At 39.1% G+C, this 22,442-nt stretch overlaps 1 protein-coding gene across 3 annotated transcripts in view; it reads left to right on the forward strand.

Moving 5' to 3' along the window:
* Positions 1–3,360: 3,360 nt before the first annotated feature.
* KIF5B (kinesin family member 5B) overlaps positions 3,361–22,442 on the forward strand; it is a 38,585-nt gene continuing 19,503 nt past the window's right edge. For 2 of the 3 annotated variants that reach the window (XM_075704721.1, XM_075704723.1), the window contains exons 1-11: positions 3,361–3,516; positions 12,163–12,250; positions 13,938–14,011; positions 14,478–14,582; positions 14,989–15,037; positions 15,378–15,433; positions 15,543–15,630; positions 17,515–17,639; positions 19,331–19,435; positions 19,867–20,012; positions 21,737–21,885. In XM_075704721.1, coding sequence (XP_075560836.1) covers positions 3,391–3,516; positions 12,163–12,250; positions 13,938–14,011; positions 14,478–14,582; positions 14,989–15,037; positions 15,378–15,433; positions 15,543–15,630; positions 17,515–17,639; positions 19,331–19,435; positions 19,867–20,012; positions 21,737–21,885 — 1,111 coding nt within the window. In that variant the 5' untranslated portion in view covers positions 3,361–3,390. Of the gene's footprint in view, positions 3,517–12,162; positions 12,251–13,937; positions 14,012–14,477; positions 14,583–14,988; positions 15,038–15,377; positions 15,434–15,542; positions 15,631–17,514; positions 17,640–19,330; positions 19,436–19,866; positions 20,013–21,736; positions 21,886–22,442 lie in introns of those variants that run through there. The other variant, XM_075704722.1, reaches the window with a different exon arrangement.

The raw sequence follows: 22,442 nt of genomic DNA on the forward strand, positions 1-22,442 counted from the left end.
TTACTTGTCAGATAAAGAAAACTTACTTGATTTATATGGTCATACTAGGCTTAAACACCAAACAGAAAGATTCGCTTTTTATGACAACCGATATAGGATTTTTTTCTCATTACAATAGATTACTTTTAAACAGAGTCTTTTACCCCAAATGACAAAAAAATGTATGCTACAGATGTTACATAACAATATAGAAGACAGTAAATATATTTCCAATGCCAAGAAGGACTATTCTGTAGCTGTGACAAAATGGGAAACTTACCAGGATGTTTGGTCTCTGCCCTGTTTTCAAGAAAATGACATGGCATCCTTAAACACCAGTCCTCAAGACTGCTGTTTTGACATATATTAGTGCCAACAGAGGTAACATACTGCCCTGGTTGAGTACACCGCATCGTTGTGTCAGACTTTAAGTAGGTCATGTGAAAGAACGGTTGCTGAGTATTTTGAACAGCAGATCAGAGAAGAGAAACTTCGTGACAGAATCCCTGAGACGGATATGAGACCACGCATGTTCAGTTCAGCAGAGCTCCTTTAGTAAGGGCTTCCACAGCCAGTAGGAGAGATCCCATCAGTCAGTTCTCCTATGAGTTTGCACAGAACCAACAGCTTAGAAGCAGGCAGTTTCTTCTACATAGCTCACACATGCTGACATTTTTTCATTTCAACATAGTTGAAATTTCTAGTAATTACCTGTGCATCTGTCTATGTTGTCTTTGTGGAGTGTCTGCTGTTTGAAACATTGAAAAAGTAAGCAAGCCCAAGCATCTATTTTCTTGAGAATCATGTCATTATGAGGTTTCTTCCTTTACTGAGATGTTCTTACATTGGGTACTATATGTCAGCAAGTGTAGCTGATGATACATCCCCTTTGCTGATGGATAACAAGAACTAGAAGTTTCTTAAATAGATTGGGGTAAAGGATGTCTCAGCAGCTGAAACACTTACTTCTGGGAGTAATAATCATGAAGTTGTTCATTTTGCAGCTAACATTTCTTCTTCCTCGTGTATGAAAGCAAATTAATCAAAAAAGTAGTAAATTACTCACACACCTTTCATAAAAGTAATAACCTTCTATCATACGAAATCTGTGAGGATCTAAATCCAGCAGCGGCATAAGAACATCCCCAGCCATAAGCATGTGAATAATCCCAGAAATAGTTGAGTTAGATGCACGAATGTATCTTGCTGACTGCGATATAAATTCATAATTTCTAAAATAGCAATCAACAAAAATAGGCTTCCTGACACTTAAAGGCTAATAATAATGATGTTTAACACATTTTATTGAAAACACAGACAAACAGAACTGTAGGCAGATGTCTATATATATCATATGCTAGATGCTGTGGAGCAGCGCTGCACCTTCTGAAGACTGAGTGTACATCTTGGCTTTACCAGACAACTCTTTCCACATGCACTGATAGGTGGGGAGGTGTAATTGTTTCTGCTCTGGGTAAGACAGCACAGTCCTGCAGAATTTTTAACCACAGTGGAAAAATAAACTTGTTGCAACATGAACTCAATTTAGAAGACTCAGCTTACCTCATAAGATAAACTAGGCACAAAAATACTTTTTGTATTGCTGTGTGAAAAGAAGCTGTAGATGAAATTACATTATTAGGTAGTTCTTCTGTCACGTGGAGTAGTTTTGAAGCAGCGTTCACCTTGCGCACCTATTCTAAATGAAAATTCGCCACCGAAATCCCTAAACTGAGAAGGGTCTTGAAAACAGAGGATGCCCAATTTCAGAGGGTCCCTGTTAAAATTCACAATTTTTTCCCCTTTTTTAATAAAAAAGAGAGTACCTTTAAGGGAAGGACATTGCTAAAGCATTCTATGATTCTATGATTCTATTCTGAGTCATTCTGGCCTACTAAAATTTACTAATTTAAGAGAAAGGCTCCCTCTTTTTTTAATTGTTATTAACTTCCAAGGCTATTTGAAAGATTTCCAGTACAACTCGAGATTTCTGTCAGGAAGCAGACCTAACTTAGCCAAGCTGCGAGTTTGTACTTTGTCCCGGTTCAAACGTCCATGCCGGGCTGTAAGAGGTACAGCTGTAAACGCGTGGCACTCTTGAGGCTCTCCGATCGGAACGGTTCACCTGACAATGCTTGCACTCTAGACAGAGTCTGTAAGTTTCAATTCACTAGAATTAGAGCTCCCTGTAATAAATAAATAAAACTTGGAATAAACCGAGCTTAAAAAAGACCCTTTTTTTTTTTTAAATTGGGACGAAGAGGTGGGGAGAGGCTCCGCCGCTGGAGGTGACACCAAAGCCGGGCGCTGCGCTGATCCCCGCTCGCCCAAGGAACCCGCTCGGCTTCGCAGCTGCGGACGACACGCAGGCAACGAGGCTCACGGGCACTTCAGAAAATCCCGACACTTCCCTGGCATCCGCCAACACCTCATGGAAGTGGGGTTTTCCCCCTCTTTTAGCTCTCCGAGCAACGAAGACGAAAAGCCAAAAAGCCGTATCGGGGGTTTCTACCCCAGCTGCCTGCTTTAAGCCTTTGCTTCACACCCGGACTCTCAGTCTTCAGGCGCCCTTACAAAACCCGGCCCTGCCGGAGCTGCCCTGCCCGGGCGTGCAGCTGCCGAGAGGGCCCCGCCGCGACGCCCCTCAGGCCAGCACGGCCGGACCCCGCCGCCGCCGCCGCCGCCGCCGCCCCCGCCCCGCCGCGGGGAACGCCGTGCCCGACCGCTCCCCGCCCAGGCGGCCGGCCGAGGTCTCCACCTCTCCTCGCAGCACCTCGGCCGAGTTACCCGCGGCTGTGCGGCCGCAAGCCCGCTCCGCGCCACGCGTGGGGGAGCGGGGGGGCTGCGCCGAGGCGGCCGGGGCGGGCAGGGGGCGGCAGGCGGCGGCAGGCGGCCCCGACGGCTCCACGGCGCGCCCCCCGCCCCGCCCCCAGCACAGCCCCGCCCCCTCCCGGCCCCGCCCACCCGGATAGCTCCGCCCCCCGGCCCCGCCCCCTCAGCGGCCGCCCCGCGCCTGCGCCGCAAAGCGCCTGTGGAGCCGGGCCCGGCCGCCCGCGCACCCGCGCGCCTGCGCAGCAGGGCCCAGCCGAGGGGGCGGGGCCGGGCGCTGCGGGGGTGACGTCACCTGCCTGCCCTGCCGCCGGCACCGCCCCCGCCCGCCGAGGGAGGGCCGGGGCTTTGCCGGCTGCAGGCGCCGCCATGGCTGCCATATTGGGGAGGAAGTGAGAGCGGGAGGCGGCGGCGGCGGCCAGGAAGGAGCCCTTCCCTTTTCCCTTCTGCTTGGGCGGACACAGGCTTCCCGGCGGCGGCGGCGGCAACGGCGGCTTGCGAGATCCCCGGAGCGGGCGGCGTAGAGGCAGCAGCGGGTGGCGGCGGCGGAGCTGAGCGCCCCGGAGGCGGCGTTGGCCTAAGATGGCGGACCCGGCGGAGTGTAACATCAAAGTGATGTGTCGCTTCAGGCCCCTCAACGAGTCCGAAGTGTCCCGTGGCGACAAATACATCGCCAAGTTTCAGGGCGAAGACACGGTCGTCATCGCGGTGAGGGGCCGCCCCGGGCGGGAAAGGCGGGGGAAGGGAGGGGGTGTCAGGGGTCGGCGGGGTCGGATACCGCGGGGATGGGCGCGGTGTGAGGCGAGAGGGCAGGGCTGAGGCGGGCGGGGACGCCTCGGGAAGGGGGGCGGCCTTTTGGGGGGTGGGTGGGGGGAAGGAAGGGGAGGAGGGCGGGCAGGGCTGTGGTCGGGGCCGGCTAGTCTGGATGTGGGCACGGCCGGGCAAAGGGCAGGGAGCTGGTGGGGGCAGAGGTCCCGAGCAGTGGGCGTTGGGCTGTAGGGGCGCGCCGGTGGCAGCAGCTCAGGAAGCCTTTGGCAAAGGCTCTGGCGAAAGGCTTGCAACTCGGGGCGCAGCGGGAGGTTTCGCTGCCGAGCCCGAGCCACAGGGCACGCTTCAGTGTGTCCACGAAAAACGCGTGAATCACGAGGTGGAGAGTAACGGGCGAGTCCTGCAGTGTGTCCCCCGGCTAGGCTGGCCCAGCTTTTGGCGACCGCGAGGAGTCTGAGGGCTAAATACGCGCTCAGAATGCATGCGTTGGAGCTACCATTGGAGCAATTGCCTACAGAGAGTTTTTTGGGAAGAAAATGCAGAGCAACAGTGCAGGCTCCAGTTCATTGGTGCTTGTGATCTGCAAACCAGCCTTCGGCTGATAGCGTTTTGTTTTGGTTTTGTTTTTTTTTTTTAAATCGGAATAAACAGACCATTTGACTTATTACATCTTTGTAAACGTGTTAACTGAAGTCACCTTGCAAAGTATGAGTCCTGTTATAAAATAATCTTTTTGCCCTCATGTTACAGGGTAAAAGATAATCCTTTTTGTTCAGTGTGTCATATTTAGCTACTAAGTGGAACTGGAATACAAAATTCAAGTACGGTAGTTTATTGCCTGGTTTGGTTGGTATTGTGCAAGCACACTCTATGCCCAATGTTTGTTTTATTTTTGCTAACTTTTAATTGGTGTTTTCATACAAATACTTTTCTCTCTAGAGACAGTACTGCTCCTGCATTGCTGAAAATAACTTAGATGTCAGTTATTGCCTGTTTTCAAATTTTGGGTTTTTTATATTCTGCTTCTTGAGGCTACCAATAGTAGCTTTTTTGTACAGTATCTGAAGTTGAAGGAGGCAATTTAATAAAATACTTTTTTAGTATGACTTACTAAATACTGGTGCTCTAGTCTGTTAAAATTCAAGTGAATTTGTCAATAAAATGTGGAATTCCATGAGTCTGCAGCTACAGGAACGATAGCATACTTGTGAAATGAGGTAATCTGGGTTTATTTCAGCTGGCAAGTTAGTATCTTGGAGTGCATCTCTACTTCCTGAGGTGTTACAGGTAAACTCCTTGGAGTAAGGACCTAAGCCTGGAAAATGGAAAATTTAATGAGAACAAATGATCTCGCTTCCATCAGTGACTACCCATTCATTGTGACACTACATATTCTGTTTAAAATCCATGGTTAAGTTTGGAAACCTTGATGTTTTCTGACTTTTTAAAAATAAAATTTCCACGTATTGTTTCAGTAGTTCTAGTCTAAAGATAACAGAAAACTTAACATTGTTTAAATACTCTTCAAGTATGCTTTAAAAATTTCCAAATTATAAATTGGGCTGAGGTGGTGCTATATCTGAATAGAACAGTCTGATGGCATGCTCCTGAGGGATTATATGGGACTTTCTGCTTGGGGTTAATATTTAGTGTTACAGCTGTACTTTGGTATTTTCTGCATTGGTAAAAATTACAACAAAAAATCCTTCAGTGGTCCTCGGTCCAGGGCTTGCTGTGTATGACTTTGGGGAAAAATGCCCCCCAAAATTATTAGATTGGGTAGCAGTGACAGTATTTGAGTTCTGTTTCAGAAAATCTTAATAAAGGATTGATATTCTGTGATTTTGTTTCTGTAATGGTGGATATATGACAACATTGATGTTCTCACACTTATGACTTGATTCTCTAAAACTGTTGAGATAATGACTTTAACTTGTGTTTTGATTCTTTTTTTTTTAACAAGTTTTTACAAAGTTACTTGAGGCTGTAGCCAGTCATCTCTTTTGTGTGTGTTGTAGAGTTGCCCAAGGGAGGATGGTAACAGAAACAGTCCTTCTCATGAAACAGTTTCTAAAAACATTCCTCAGTAAGCTGTATGTTTGGTTACTTTCAGCTGTTTGATTTCTGTCTTTATTGCTACACGTCATATTGGCTGCCTGATGAACAGTAATTGAGCCACTCTTTTTTTTTTTAATAGCTGCTTTCCTCAGCTGCCCAAAGGACTTGCACCTTCTGTGTGCACCTGGGTCTGTGCTGAAACAGTGAAGGCTTCTTTAATAATACTTGGGAGTTGCCTGTCATGGTAGATAGGAGATGAAAACTAGGAGATGGTGGAAGCAGAGCTTATACCAGGCTGCAGATTTGACTCCTCTGTGGAGGAGGGTGGGGAGGGAAATTGGTGACTATAACCAAATCCTCCTCCTTCCTTGACACCCCTGTCATCTCTGAGCTATCTAACCTCCCTTCTCTTCCTAGCTCCTATGTAATTACTGGCATGGTTGTCTTTCTGGACAAGTGAGTTGTTTTGATTTGTGTTAGATAAAATACTTGTTCTAATTGTAGCTAGTGTGTAACAGCAATTTGAGGGGACTTACTGTGTTGGTCTGTTTTAAAGAGCAGACTTTGAAAAAGTGTTGTTCTTCCACAGGATGAAACTTTCTTAACTAGTAAAGAGCTTTTAAATTATTAATTAAAGGGGGCTTCTTTATTTTATTTTTTTTTCTAATGGCTCTTCCTGTTAAGTAAATATAAGGGTTTTGTTAAAGCAGATAATAAGGTGACTTGTTAGGAGTATATGGCTTTTATGTTAAACATCATAAATATGCCTATATACAAAAATTGATAGCAATTTGCTCATGGATTTCAGGCTTTTGAGTAATATGAAACAGGGAGGAATAGCAAGCTTGTATAAATATTACGTACTTTATTTTTTCAAATGTAAAACTTCTTGCAACTGAGTAGCTTTATAGTTCTGCATACATATCTGTACTTCTTTTTTAAAAACATTTCTATACCTAGTCTTGCTCATCTTACAACTTTCCAAAAGATAAGATAGGTTATTGACTATAGTGACGCTTGAGTATTTCAGGCTGAAGCCTAGGCTGAAAACAGTACTGCCAAGTGACTGAACTGGCGAGGTGTTATGGGCGTTCACAGAAATGGGCAGTATCCCTCTGTTGTCCAAATGTTTCTAGTAATGATCATTATATATCAATAAGTATATTCCTTATTTCTATGGCTTTTAAGAGTGAATCGTGGCTACCTGCCTGTATTTTCATGGTTTTTTAGAGTACTATTTCTTTGTACGTAAGATGTGACCCATGTGATCCTGGGAAGAGCTCGAGACATTTAGCTTTCTTTATCTGTACCTTTTAAACTAGTATTGGATAGTAAATGAGAGCAAAGCTAGGTTTAAGTTATGTTAGATTAATGAAGATCACTTGCTATTGCTGCAGCTTTTGGCAGCACTTTATTCAAAAGGAAAATGTAATTCATGTGTGTTGCTGAGGAAAGGCTGTGCCAGACCATATAAATGCAGGAAACAAGGTCCATTCTTAAAACAACCTTTTAAAAAATTATTTTGCTGATGTGAAGGAAAACACCGTTTAATTAGAAACACACGAATAAAAATGGTTAATGTTTACAGTGCAACTGAAATTAGAAATTGCAATCTGTAGCTGAAACAATAATATTCTTTCAGTGTTACTCTCTAATTTTTTTGTTTGTTTTTTTTTAATTTCATTCCATGACATGGTGGATAATAGAAAAGTTTTTCAAATTATACTGGTATGATGATTTAACAGAAAGCAAATATTCTAGCTTACAGTAATGTGTAAAGGGAGAGCTATACTCCCTGGCTGCTGTACCAATTGCTTAGAAATGCCTCACTCATACTTAGTGGTTGTTCTGAAATTCAATGACTGTTTTTATGCCAGCAGTGCTTACTTTTCTCTTTAGAAGAAACTCTTTACTAAAGCAAAGCTTGGCTGAAACTCTTATTCCAAAATTTCTCTCTGTTTTGATGCTGGAAATTTAGTTTCCAGTCACAATTTTTTAAAAACAAAATTACATGGTTTAGTCCTTCTGTAACAACAATAAATAACTGCTGTAAAAGTTGATACTTGAGTTGTAGTATTTGCACAGAAATTAGGAAGATAGGGCAGAAAGAGCTGAGATCCACTGACTGTTCTTATGTTGGCTGCATTTTTGTATGCATAGAGCTGGGACAAGAAAATCCTTTTACCTTATACTAAGAATGAAATACTAATTTGGAACAGTGCCTTTTCACTCATTTGCAATGTTGGACTCTGTTAGGTGTGTCAAAGCAGCAATACCTTAGCTTAGTAATAGGAAGAACTGAGTCAGGTGTTTGACATTGTACTTTCCAGAAATTGTTCCGTGCAGGATTTTTCTTTTACCATATTTTGTGCTGATGGAAAGAATGCTTTTTATTAAAAGTGTGAAACTTAAAGGGGAGGTAAGCCTGTTACTTATTGCTTCAACCTCTTGCCAAGAATAAGCTAACCATGGGTGGATATAATATTGCTCTAGCAGTCAAAGGCATCTGAATATGTTGTGGTAGAAAAATATGCTGCCAATTTTCAAGTAAATTTTCACTGTTGACATTGCTTCAGATACTAATGCACAGAAAACAAGGTGAACTAAGGTGGTGGTGGGAGTAACCAGTTCTGTAGTTTACAGAAAGTTACAGTGAGAAAATGAAAGATAGTGTAAATTCTTTCTATGGAGATACCTTAAAAGTCCTAGAAATACTTAAGGTTAAGATTTCAATCAGGTAGTGATCACAGGTTTTTGTGTAGTCCTCGTTGAAGGTACGGCAAAAAACTAACTTTTCTGAAGAACGAACTCTCATGTGTGCTCCAAATCTTGTATACTTTAGATAGGCTGAGCATCCTTTTATATAAGGATAACTGGTAACCAGTTAGTTAACTGCAGAACTGTGTACTTAAACCCTTTACTGAGATTCAGTTTAATTACTGCTAAATCATGTTGGCAGATGTACGTTTTCGAGGGCTGTGAGAGTGCTTGCAAAGTTTTTGCTGTGGGACCACATTCCTTCAGCACAAGCAACTGCAGGAGCTGAAGTTGTCGTGTAGTTAATTACTGACAGAACAAATGCTAGGCAAGGAGTGAATGCAAGTGTTGAATTCTGTCTATTTGGAGAGAGGAAGTCAGAATCTCTGCTTGTTTGCTTGATATTTTGTGTTGCTTATGGTTGTATGTTACTCAAATCCTGATAAAAATTTAGAACATTTGCTGAAAGTGTCTGGAGTGTGTCAAAGCAGCATCATATCATGGTAGTGACACTGCTACTGCCACTGTTATGGACACCATGGGATAATGTTTACTTGGACATTTTGTGTTTCCAGTTCCATCATAATATCTAATTGTTTACTACTTGAGAATGAAAAGGCATCTGGTATAGAAAAAATATCTGACACTTTAATCTTTCTTGATTAATCTCTTAAAGGTAATGAGGAGGCTTTCTAGGGCAGGGTAATCTGTGTAATACTGTTTTAGCTTTGTTTACAGCAGAAAGTAGGATGTAAAGAGAAGTGACAAGACATAGCATTGCAGATGTCAAAGATGTGAAACCATATGAGCAGGAGTAACTTGTATTCTTAAAACATAATTATCCTGGAGCCTGCTTGGCTAAACCTACTTGGTTAGATATTGGTTCAGTAATGGTGGAACAGGGGCATGCCTCTAATGTGGGTTTGCATAGGTGTGATAAATGTACTGTGACCTGGGAGAGAAAGGAAGTATGGAATTGGATTTTTGAGTGCTTTGAAGTTGTATTGTGGCTTCATCTAGGAACATGTAATACTGAGGACACGTAAACAAATATTTCACTTTCCACCTGCAAGGGCTGGGGAAGTGACAAGTGGTACAAACAGAACCCCTTGTGAAGACTTTTTTGGTGAGAATTACTAAATTTTGTGGGTATGTTGGTAGCAGTTGTTAACTTGAGGGAAATTGGAATTTGTCGTGTGCCTAGCAGCTTTCACTATAAATAAACAAGGTCAATTAAAGGCCTTACTATCGGAGTGAAGTCCTTGCAGCTTGGTTTTCTGTTCTTACTAGTTCATGGCATTCATCATATGTGCTATTCTTTATATTAACATTTTGTAAAGCAAAAGAGACTGTAATTATAGGAGATACTGTAATTTGGCTCTGTTCTCTTACAAAGGCATTTGAATGACAATTGGAGAGTAGATAGTCTAAAAGTATTGTGTCTACAGATTACTCTCAAATTAATTAAAATGATTTTCCTTTAACACAGATGAAGAAGAATAGTTCAATTCAGTCAACCTTTGCCTGGCAGAAGAACTTTAAAAAAAAAAAAAAACAACAACCCCCAAAAACCCAACCACCAGAAACCCTCTAAACGCTGTTTAAAAATTCAGAGAAGGAAAGCTTTTTCAGAACCTGCTGCAAATACCTGTAGATTGCAGGATGGTTGCAGACTAGTGCAGGCTGTGCCTACAGTTCTTTCTAAACAAGGTATCTTCCTGTACCAGAAACTAGGCTAGATTTCTTTTTTTTTCCCTTAAGGTGAATTTCTTTGAAGTAAAAAAAAAAAATCTGCCATGTATATATATGCAAACACATATACTATGCAAAATAATGTTTGCTTTCTAATGTACTTTTGTGTTCTCATAGTTGTTATGTGCTTTTGGGAACAGCAAAGATCAGATATGTTGAGATCTGTGAGAAATAGCGAGTATTGTTAACAGTTGCTGCATAGACTGTCAGAAGATCGTATCCAGGAACTTTCCCTAATTCTTCTAAAATCAATTGAATTGGAATAATTGTCATCTATATATTTTCTGGAGCAATAATTTGGAGAAGAGTTTAAATCTTACAAGTACAAACATACGAATTACTAATGCTGCACAGATGGCTTGCAGTGACGTTGGACGCAATCACTTTTCTTGCTATATTTTTTCCAATGTGTAATGGTAAATACGATCCTCCAAAATGGTGTTATTTCAGTGAATACAAATACGCAGAAGAGCTTGAGCATGAAACGGATCTGATTAATGTTTTGTGATGTAGATGACTTGCAGTGTGTAGTGCAGCTGATTGATATTTGTGAAGTTGGAGGCTTTTTGAAACTACAGCTGCTAGTGAGAAAGAAAATGTATAGCTAGTGTTATCTTTTCTACAGCGACTTACCTTTTATGTAACGTGTTCTCAGTCTTCATTTCCTTACCTCAGGGTTACTTGAACTTGTTAGTTGTTTGTCTTCGGTGTACGTAATGGCCTCAATTCTACCTGTAGAACATATGAATTTGAGGTGTATTTGAAGCTAAAATGAGTAATCGAGAAGGCTTGTGATTTCCCTGCTGTGAAACAAGTGTTGTGGCAAACTTCAGCACCTTAGGGATAGCTTCTGCGTACTGAGTCTTGTGGTTTCGTGAGCGTATTTACGCAGTGAATGCTGTAATTATTTTTTCCAAGAGGGAACTCATCCACGTGAATTCAAGCCCTCTCAGCAGATAGATATGTGTTGAATCTAAAAAGCTTTCTTTAGTGTTTTGCTAGATGTTATTAAAAGACAAATGGAAGGTCAGGCTGGGGAAGGGAATGTGGTGGGTGGGTGAAAGATGGAAGCTATGTTTGTTTCTTTGCCAGGGAGGCAATTCCAGAATATCCTTGGGGGAGGATAATGATGAATTAAATTTCGGCAAAATGGAGCACTTAACAGTTGCAGTGAGTTTAGCAATGGTAACTGACCTAGGTCCCTTGTATACCTTGCCTATTTGCTTGGGTACCTACTAAATCAAGCTCTGAAAACGCTACAGAAATTTGAACGTCATAAGATGAGCATAATAGTTCATATCCTAATGGACTGACAGCTGCTTAGAACTGTGTTATGAAAATCTCTTCTTTAAAACAAAGCAGAATCCAACATTCCTTCCAAAAAGCTGTCTCGGAGCTTCCTCTTTAGGTGTCTTCCAAAATGAGTCTTCTGTGAAAGGTTCCCTTCCTCTAAAGTGGCTTTTTCCTTCTGCTGATGGAGCTTTATTTTAAGGGTGTTGTGTATGGGGAGATAGTTCTTGTGTTGACTGTAGGTGATCTGAATGTTTCTTTTTGGTTTGAGGTTTTTAAGAAATATTGCCAAGACAGATATTCTGTGTGATGTGGCACAAGCTGTTCTTTATAATTTGGGTTTACCAGAGTACACCTGCTACCAGAGTAGACGAGAATAAGGGGTTCTCAGAAGTACGGACTCTAGGCATTGGTTTACCTTGTAAATCAAGTAAATTGAGGTCATGTGGCAGAGTAATTTTGGAGAACTATTAAGATCGCACTTCGAAACCAAATATATTTAATTCAAGGCCTTACTTTTAGGGAAGCATGTGAAGATTTAGGCAACACTATATAAGCTGATTTCCTTGCTACAGTCTTCAAGAGCTTAAAATAAAACAAAAGTTTGGGCTGAGACAGTATAGACTGCTTCTAAAATATATAAACAAATGCCTTTTGGTTCTACTTCCAGTATCTGGGTTTTTTTAACAGATCTTCTGTGTCTTTTTTTTTTTTTCCCCCCCCCTGCAGTCCAAGCCATATATATTTGACCGTGTATTCCAGTCAAACACATCACAGGAACAAGTATACAATGATTGTGCTAAAAAAATTGTCAAAGGTAAGGTGGAACAGCAACTTTAACCATAAGGAAAAGTCTCATTCATGTGGATTTCAGTGTTGAAAACTGATACTTCTATTGCTCCCTTTTACCTTCTAAATGTTTAATAAAAGCCAACATGGATCATAGCAGTGTAAAATCATCCTGTAGGTGAGCTGATAATTTATGTCAGTGCTTAACCTGCTGTTTCAGTTGATTGCTATGTTTGATAACATTTACCTGTCATGTTCTGGGTTTTTTTTTTTCAGTTTTCTGCAAAAGATTATTTAAAACAATTTGTCAGAAATTAATCAAAGTAACTCTTATGAGTAGTTTCGTGGGGTTTTTTTGGGTGGTGGTTTTTTTTTTTTCCTTTCAAAATTTATTGGTGAAAACATCCCACAATTGCTTTTGTTTGTTTGGGGGAACATAAGAGGAAAGGAAGCTTGTGAAATCATGTGTATGCTATAGATCTTTTCTAAGCTTGTTTATTTAATGCACAGTTTAACAGGGATTTTTTTAATGTGATTTTTAGCTTCACAATTAAAAGTTTAAATGTGAGATATTGCTGTGGATGTCAGGGTGTACAGTTTCTCCAAACTTGAATTGGCCTAGTACCTTCATAAAATCAAGCCTTATCACAAAGAAGGTTATACCCACAGTAAATTGTTGTAGTAAGCAATTAGCTAGTATCCTAAAAATAAAATTGATTAATTTCTTGAGGAGATACAAGTTCTAATTGACACAACTTTCAAAACAACTTTAACAAAGCCTTCCCCTGAAATGCCAACTATTCGTGACAAAAGAAGGTTGGGTAAATGTAGGTGTTTTTTGATCATTAGAAGAGTGAATTGCTGTGGAAAATCCATGCTGCTGCAAGTATTTAACCCTTTAATGAGTTAAATAGTAATCAGGATTAGATCAGAAGTTTGCTCCTTAAAAATTGGAGTTAACTAAGAATTGTAATGCTGCCCCTTTCCTCTGTGTAAAAGTCTGATCTCTGAGTCTCTGTGCAGAACAGAGACTTTCTAGGCTGTGCGACATCATGGGGCAAGTGAGCTCTCGTGGTGGTACAAATGGATTATGGGTATGATGGGGTGGCAAAGACTTCCATATTTGGAGTATCTCATGCTTTTTTTTAAAATAAAAGTTTGCTTGCAGGATGTGATTCTACAGTAACTGACTTGTAAACAAACCAACCCACGAGCCCCATACCCCTCAATCTAAAACTCGGGTTGGTTCATTCATAATTTGGAATATAAGCTTATGGTCAAAGAGTAAAATGCTTGAAACTTACAGCATAGCCCATTCTCTTCACAATTGGACAACTAAACTTCCTTGAAGGCAGAAAATATTATAGCATTCTCATGTATGGTGGTTTCTTCTGAGTTATCAAAGACTATTTGTTCAACCTGGCAGTTGTATCGATTTCCTTTTTGTTCCTGACTTTGAAGTCCTGATTTTTCTGGTTGAAGGAACAGATGCTTCTAATACAGTAAACTTCTAAAACGCAGTCAATGATGATTTAATGCATTAAAAGGGGTAGGGAGGAACACTCTCTCTCCCCCCTACTCTACCACAGAGTTCCCAAACTCTGAGTGATTTAACTTGCTGAACACTTTAGGAACTGCCTGCTTGCATTCTATTTCATTTGACTTTCCTTTAGAAGAAGGAAATGAACCCTAATGAAAATACTCTTTCCCTTTAGATGTACTTGAGGGATACAATGGTACAATATTTGCTTATGGGCAAACATCATCTGGAAAGACACACACTATGGAAGTAAGAAATCTTAAAATAATTTTCCTCTTAATGTCACTGTCATTTCTCTTCATCACAATAGTGTTATCTTTCTAGAAATAAGATATCTGCTTGTTTTCATCTTGCCATTTTAATTTTCTTTCCACTGGAATGTTTTGATACCCAAAATGTTTTCTTAGTACTGAGAATGACAGTTACGGTATTTTTACAGCCCTCAGTAGTAGGATGAGAAACACAAGAATAATGTTAATAGTACATTTTCGCTCTTAGTAGTTTGGGAGACTTCTAAGATTGTTCTTTCACTCCTGCCAAATGCTGGGCCTAAATGGCTGGTCAAGACTTTCCTTTATAGATAAAATAAGTGCATCATACCTGTCAGCATTTTAAAACTAATTTGTCTGTTAACTGTTTGTTTTGCTTCTGGATACTGTTTGTGATGTTGGATTCAGTATGTATGTTTCGTTTTATTGTATCTTTTTCTAATAAGGGGAAGCTTCATGACCCGGATGGAATGGGTATTATTCCAAGAATAGTGCAAGATATTTTTAATTATATTTACTCTATGGATGAGAATCTTGAGTTTCATATTAAGGTAAACTTTCTTCATTGTTACTTATTTAATCTATTTTAAAACTGGAAGTAGTCTATGCTTAATGGATGTTCTTTATCTGTTTCAAATGCCCGTAACTTGGAAAATCTAAACGTGAGTTATTTCTGAAGTAACTGACTCTTAAGAAGAATTATGTTAACACTTTAATCTTGTTTCCATTAAACATTGATGGTAGCTACTCTGATAATCTATGGCAGTGCTGATAGTGCTTGAAGCTTTTGATCAAAATAGTTTCTTCTTAAAGGTGTATTTTAGCTCAGCCTTAAGGACTTGAGCTAGATGTGGTATTATGTGGGAGGTCATAATAATCATGCTGGATCCTTCTGATCACAAAGCAAAGCATTTTTGCTTTCTGATGCTGTATCTTTATTCCCCTTCCCACTTCTAGGTGTCATATTTTGAAATATACTTGGATAAAATAAGGGACCTTTTGGACGGTAAGCATTTTATTTATATGGAACATTGAAAATAAATTGTTCTGGAGAGAGATAAAAAAAAAAAAAAACCAAACCCAAAACCTCCTCATGATACTAAGATAGGTATGCACTATGCTAATAACCTGTAAATGATAAGGGTACATCAAAATAAGAAAGCATGGAGCTAATCTATATAATACTACTAAAGGTGCAGTAGTGGTTGTTTCATGTATATTAAGTTTTTTATATATAAAGTGTTCCTGAGAAATAACATCTGTGACTTGGACATGTGTTGTACACAGCTCATTCATTTTGCAAAGAAATCATATATCTCTTAGCTTTAGAACTTTTTCTCTTCCAGTTTCAAAGACCAATCTCTCTGTTCATGAGGACAAAAATAGAGTTCCCTATGTAAAGGTGAGCATCAATCTGATATCTTTTCATCTTTCACTCTTCTAGTGTAGGTCATTTACTTCTGGTTTGTTGATGTGGTGGTTTTTTCCCTTTTTTTTTTTTTTTTTTAAAGGGTTGCACAGAGCGTTTTGTATGTAGTCCAGAAGAAGTTATGGATACTATAGATGAAGGAAAATCAAACCGACATGTAGCAGTTACAAGTAAGTATTATCTTTTGTCTCCTTTTAGTGCTTTATCAATTTGCTTCTGGTATGCCTTAAGAAGTAAGGAAGTCAAAAAGTGAGCTAAATAATTCAAACTTTTGAAAAGGTCTAGCATAAGCAGTTTCAGCATCTCTTTCAGAAACAAGTATTGAAAATAATTTCTTGTTAGATGTTGTTACTTAGACTTGGATTGAAAGGAGAGAGTAAGTGATCAGTGAGGAGCCCTGAATCATTGGAGAAAAAGGTGTAGTTCTGCGTTAGTAATTGTGCACAATCCTAGTTTGTGACATTTATTTCAATTAACCTATGAATCTGTGAGTAAGGCACTGTGGCTTGTCTACAGTTTGGCCATTCTATTGCGTATTCTAAGAAAAGCTGGTCAGATTATATATTCAGACATGCTGCAGATTTAAGCAGCATCCCAATGTCCCAAGCTCTTTGACCTGTGGCATGCAACTGAGTTGCAAGGAGCCATGTCATAGGTCTCTGAATTCGCACAAGAAGCAGGATTAGGAAATGATAGAGGGTTTAAAAAACCACAACCACCAACCCCCCCAAAACAAACAAAAAACCCCCCAAAACAAGGAAAGATGAGGTGCATGCAAAATAATACTTCAGTTCTTAGCAACTGAAGTGACTATCAGAAATCTTTGACAGCCAGTTTGAGGGTGGGTTTCACAATCTTCCTGTGTCTAGTTCTTTATTCAGGAAAAGAAAGAATATACAGTAATTAATAAAATAAAATATTTTTCTTCTAATTTCTTTGGTTAAGGATCAAAAATAAAAATATGACATTCCTTTTAAGGAATGACTCAGTCCTGCACTTCCACTTCATTGTTCCTAGGTAGTAAGGTTCTGAAGTGCGGACCTGACTAAGTAACAGAGAAATAACAGAAATTTGGATAGAAGGATATTATTCTATGTTGAGCTGCTTCTGTGGCATCAATAAGCTGGTCCTTTTAGGCCTGTGAGGATTTTTGGTTAAAAGGAAGAAGTAGTAGGTAGATCATTGAATCCTAGAATCGTTTAGGTTGGAGAAGACCTTTAAGATCATCCAGTCCAACCATTAACCTAACATTACCAAGTCCACACTAAACTAATCAAGGGTAGGCTAAACCATGTCCCGAAGTGCCACGTCTACCCATTTTTTGAATGCTTCCAGGGATGGTGACTCCATCACCTCTCTGGACAGCCTGTTCCAATGCTTGACTACCCTTTCCGTGAAGAAATTTTTCCTAATATCCAATCTAAACCTCCCCTGGCACAGCTTGAGCCCATTTCCTCTTGTCCTATCGCTAACTACTTGGGAGAAGAGACCAACACCCCCCTCACTACAACCTTCTTTCAGGTAGATGTTCTCCTTCAGATTGCAGTCAGCTTAGATTTTATTAATGAATTAAAATCATTCTTTAAATTCAGTAAGTCTTGTTTACTCTGCATGTTTCACAGCAGAGGGAGCAGTAGGTATTTAAACCAGAAAGGGGTCAAAGATTATGACCATCTAGTTCAAGTTTTCACAAAAGGATAAAATGTGATACATTGTAAATCTACAAAAAAAAAAAAAAAAAAAGAATATGTTCTGGTGTCAGAATGTAAATGTGCTTTCTGTTCTAATAAAGTAAATTAAATGTGTGAAATCCATAGTTGACTAGCAAATCTTATCAGCAAGCTTATGTGGTATAATAGAAGCCCAAGGGAGGCTCTTTGTTACTCAATTAGATGATACTATTGGTTTTGCTGCCTCTAGTTTTGTCATTGAGAGATTACTCTATACAGTTTCATTAGCTTTAGATTTGTTGCTTCGCTGTGGGAAGATACTGTTTTGTTAAGTTAGTTTGGTTGTACAGATATTTTTGACAACTTATACATTTCGCATTATAGATATGAATGAACACAGCTCCCGAAGTCATAGTATTTTTCTTATTAATGTGAAACAAGAGAATACTCAAACAGAACAGAAACTAAGTGGAAAACTTTACCTTGTGGACTTGGCAGGTAGTGAAAAGGTAATTCTGAATTTCTTTTTCTGCTCTGAAAAACTCCAGTTCTTCTTTACAATCAAATATTTTACATTAATACTGATTGTTCACTTGTCCCTTCTGAAGTGTTTTAATTTTGACTTTATAATGTGTTTCTGAATCCTACTCTGGGTTGGCTATTAGATGCTACCTCTTTAAGCTGATCTGTGTTTCTGCAGTAAGGGTTTGTAAATATGGAATAGGGTGGGGAAGTAGGCTAGAGTTCAGTCTTGATATCTGTGAGAGCAAAAAAGTGTACAGGTGTCTTGGGTAGCCAGCTACTGGGATAAAAAGATCTTCATGGATGTGAAATACCTGAATTTTCTTATTTAGTGGTGCCAAGTTTCTTAATTTGAAATTCTGGTTAACACTGTTTAAAATGACAGCTTGCTTTCCTGTGTCAGTGGCTTAAAGCAGGGAGGAAATATGTACCGTTTTGCTTATTCTCTATCACTTATAGACTGTAATTTAGCCTTTTAAGAGCTGGATTTATGTTCTTTTCATCTTTGCTTCTGGGGTGATCCCCATCGTTTTCAGTCCTTTCTGCTTGCTGTTGTCTTTCCTGTGTCATTGTTCTATGGCCTTATTGTTGTCTCTGATCCTGTGTTTATTCTGAAATGTGTTTCTTAGTAGTGGTCTTTTTTCCTTTTTTTTTTTTTTTTTTATGAGAATGAAATGAAGCATTAAAGTGAGAACAAAGTTAAAGGAAAGGGCTGGGTTGCAGGTCTCCTTTCTCTGTAGTTTTATTCCTTTCACTGTTTATTTCAAACTCTGCTTTTGTGCTTCTCCCAGTCTTTTTGAAGTACATGAGGCTTTTTGATTCCTTGTCTTCATTTGGTTTAAACATAGGCAAATGGAATTGCTTAGTTGTAGTCATGATCACAGTTTGGTGAGAATAGTAAAGGGAGGGTTATAAAACTAGAAGTCAAATTCAGCCCTTGAGACGGAAGAGCTAAGGTAAATAGAATGGTGTCAGGGTAGGACTTTTTTCATATTTCTACTGATATCTGCTTAAATTTCTAGAGCACGCACGTAGGCCACATTCAGTCTTTAAAATCTGTTCTCACAAATTGTTGCTGATATAGACTCTGCTGTATTTTCGGGGGGGGGTGGGGTGGTGGGAGAATGGTGGTGTGGTTTGTTTGGGGTTTGATTTTTTTGGTTGTTGTGGGGTTTTCTTTGTTTTTTGGGTTTTTTTTTTGTTTTATTGGGTTTTTTTAAGGATGACCTCTGGACAAACTATATAGACCTTCTTATTAAGACAGAGTTCTAATTCTTGGTTGCTTTGATATTGTAAATTATTCATAATGCTTGTTTCCTTTTACTTGAAGGAATTCAAACTTTTTGACAAACTTCAAGCAACTTTTGAAGTTGTTTATTTGATAGAAGTTTTTAACTATACATTTGTCTTCTATGAAAGGGCGTACTTTGCAGGGAAAATATTAACTTCAGTTTAAAGAATTGGAAACATCTTCAGACACTGTGTTTTGAATGAAAAACTGATGGTGAGTCAGGGAAAGAGTCTGAGGAAGAGTTTGCTTATTGTAATCCAAGGTGCTTGTGAGTACCTCACAGTCAGGGAGACTGACTTAAAAGTGGGAAAATTACTCAAGTTTTGTTTTAAGTGTGGAAGGTGTTTTTTGAAGATGTATTTAGTAATTTACTGAAATATTGTATAGGTTAGTAAAACTGGAGCAGAAGGTGCTGTGCTGGATGAGGCTAAGAACATCAACAAGTCTTTGTCTGCTCTTGGAAACGTCATCTCGGCTTTGGCTGAAAGCAGTGTAAGTGTTCTCTTTTGTATTTTTAAACTTCAGGGTTAAAGGCTTGCATCTCTGAACATGGTATTATGCAGAAATTCTTTACTGATCTCGGTGATACGCATGGAGTCTTTTAAAAATAATCCAGTTGCATCAATGCATTGTAAATGGCCGTTATTCTTGTACTGTATTGATACTGAATAATAAAGTTACATTTAATGTTGAGGGACCTAAGCATCATATTGACAGTTTTCTTGTATTCTAGAAGTTACCAAACACGGAATTATGATTTTATGTCATCCCATGTGTGTTCAGTCTTACGTTTTATGAGTTAAAGTAGAATTTAATGTTTTTCTAATTAAGTTATACCTAGCAAAAGCTTAGCTCTTATTTAAACAAATTAAATAATGTGTCTGAAAAACCATGACTGATTCGTTTAAACATTTTCTTGGTAGACTTATGTTCCATATCGTGATAGCAAAATGACCAGAATCCTTCAAGATTCACTAGGGGGTAATTGCAGAACCACTATTGTTATTTGCTGTTCTCCATCTTCATACAATGAATCTGAAACTAAATCTACTCTTCTGTTTGGCCAAAGGTGAGTAAATGGCTTAATATTTTTCTCTTACTATGCTCAGAAATAAATGCAGAATGAGAAATAAATGAGTTACTCCATTAAGATTCCTGAACTAAACTAATTAGAATATTTACTTTCTGTAAGTCTTCAGTGCACACGTGGCTAAGTGTTGTGATCTATCTTATCTATATAAAAATCCTTAAACTGGACAGGATCCTGAAGAAGACAGTGTATAGTTTGGTTCAAAATGCAGTTTAATGTATAGTCTTGGAGGGTAATTAATACTCTTTTTTTCTTTTTTCTTTTTTTCTCTTTTTTCTTTTTTCCCCTCTTTTTCTTTTTCCTCTTTTTTTTGTGGAGGGAGGGAGGAATGAATTTTCTTTATGTGCTGGGACAGCCTGTCCTCTGCTAGCCTTTCTTTTGATAGCGTGCTAAATTACATCTTCTGGTCTGTTTCCTGTATCTAGCCTTCCAGTAACATTTGAGTTAATGCTTCTAAATTCCTGTATCATTTGTAATTGAATTTATAAGTACCCATTTCAGATTTGGTATTTTGTTAGGTATCTCTTCTTTGCCACTCTATTATTAATGCTTCATTGTAATATTTCAGTTCCCGATTGCTAGATTTAATCACTTCATTTACTGGAGCACATTACAAAAGCTGTCAGCATTTCACTTAGTTTATCTGGTCTTCTATGTTAGCGTACCTCTTCCACTTTAGTTCAACAAGATAGTTTTCTACAGGTCTTTTCAGAGAATCTGAAAAGAAAATCTTCAGAGAAGACTTTTATTATGGAAAGTAGACTAGATGACTTCAGAACTTCTTTAAAGCCTGGCAGAATATGGGTAGTTAGTGGAGGTGGAGTAATGACTGCATTCTGCAACAGTGGAGGTTTTTTTTTGGTCTTTCTTTAGAATCTAGGAGGTCCTTTCCTTTCCTCTTAGTATTTCTTGAATGAGCTATTGGGAAGTGTCTTCCAGCTGTAGCTCTGTAGTTTCACTGCCTCATGGTCTTGACTTCTTCAGGAGTTAGAGTACACTTCTGTCTCAGCTACCATAGTCTGGTATATTAATTCAGCCTTCTAGAGGTGTTAAATTTAAGCTGAAACCCTCAGCTGTATTAACTGAAGGCTAGATAAATATCACATAAATTAGTTGGAAATCATGTGCCTTTTGGTAGTCATCAGTCCCAATAAGACTTTGCAGAAAGATGCTTATAGGAGTTATAATATGGGGGTAGGGGGAATTTCTACTTACCATTGTGTAGACAATCAATCTGAACTTGATAGCTTGTATACCTTTTTGGTTAATGGAGATCTAACAACTGGATTTTTATGTTGAAATGGGCTGTTTCTTAAATAAGCTTGATGGTTTACACCCTCAAAGTATTACGCTTTCCATTGGAGAAACGTTTGCTAGGTGTGGTGAATGCTACCCTTTGTTCAAAGCTGTGCACTGTCCTGACTTGAATTCTTTCAGGTGAGAGTATGCAGCTGAATTTTTCCAACTCAAACAACCTGAGATTTTTCAGCCTTCCCAAAGTTTATGCTATTGCTCTGTCCATTAACAGTTGTATCAATCCAATTGAAAGAATAGTAAGTTGGCAGGGAGTAGAAATAAGCTTTTGGAAGAGGTGGGAATTGTTTACTCTTTCACCAATGATATGTAGAAATTTTATTGAAGAGCCTTTAATTGTTTTCTTTTTAAAAAAAAAAGTTTCAGAGCTTTTTGCTCTTTCTATGCAGAGCAAAGACCATTAAGAACACAGTCTGCGTCAATGTGGAGCTCACTGCAGAACAATGGAAGAAGAAGTATGAGAAGGAAAAAGAGAAAAACAAGACTCTGCGTAACACCATACAGTGGCTAGAAAATGAACTCAACAGATGGCGGAATGGTGAGAAGCAATTATATTCTTGTTCTGCAAACTTTAGGCAAGACGATAGACGCCGAATTGGTATTCAGGATACCAAAAATAACTAAGAGCACTATGCAAGGCAGTAGTGGGAATATTAATATTCCCACTATAATAGCTAGGATAGTCAGTTGACATTGGAACTTCATATTTTTCACTGTATTGCAACTGGAACAACTTCTGATAATCACATAATGGCAAAAATGTCTGGAAGTATACTGGTATTAGGTTCTTCAACACTTAGTTTACTACAGAACTAGAGTTACATACATTCTAAAAAGTTTGGAGCGGAGGGAAAAAAATGATATTAATTGTAAATGCAGAAACTGAGTAAAATTTCCTGTTTTGGTTTTCTAACTCAAATCAGTATCACAAGATACTGTCTTTGTTTAAAACTTAAACATGCTAATAGGCAAAAAACCCACCCAAAAAGTCTTTTATAGAGCTGGTATTAGGCCACACCTGAAGTGTTAAGTGTAGTTCTTCCAGAATATTGACACAAGATACTGGAGTGTTGGAAAGAGCCCATACCATTCAAG

The sequence above is a fragment of the Pelecanus crispus genome, chromosome 2 (assembly GCF_030463565.1).
Source record: "Pelecanus crispus isolate bPelCri1 chromosome 2, bPelCri1.pri, whole genome shotgun sequence".
NCBI lineage: Eukaryota > Metazoa > Chordata > Aves > Pelecaniformes > Pelecanidae > Pelecanus > Pelecanus crispus.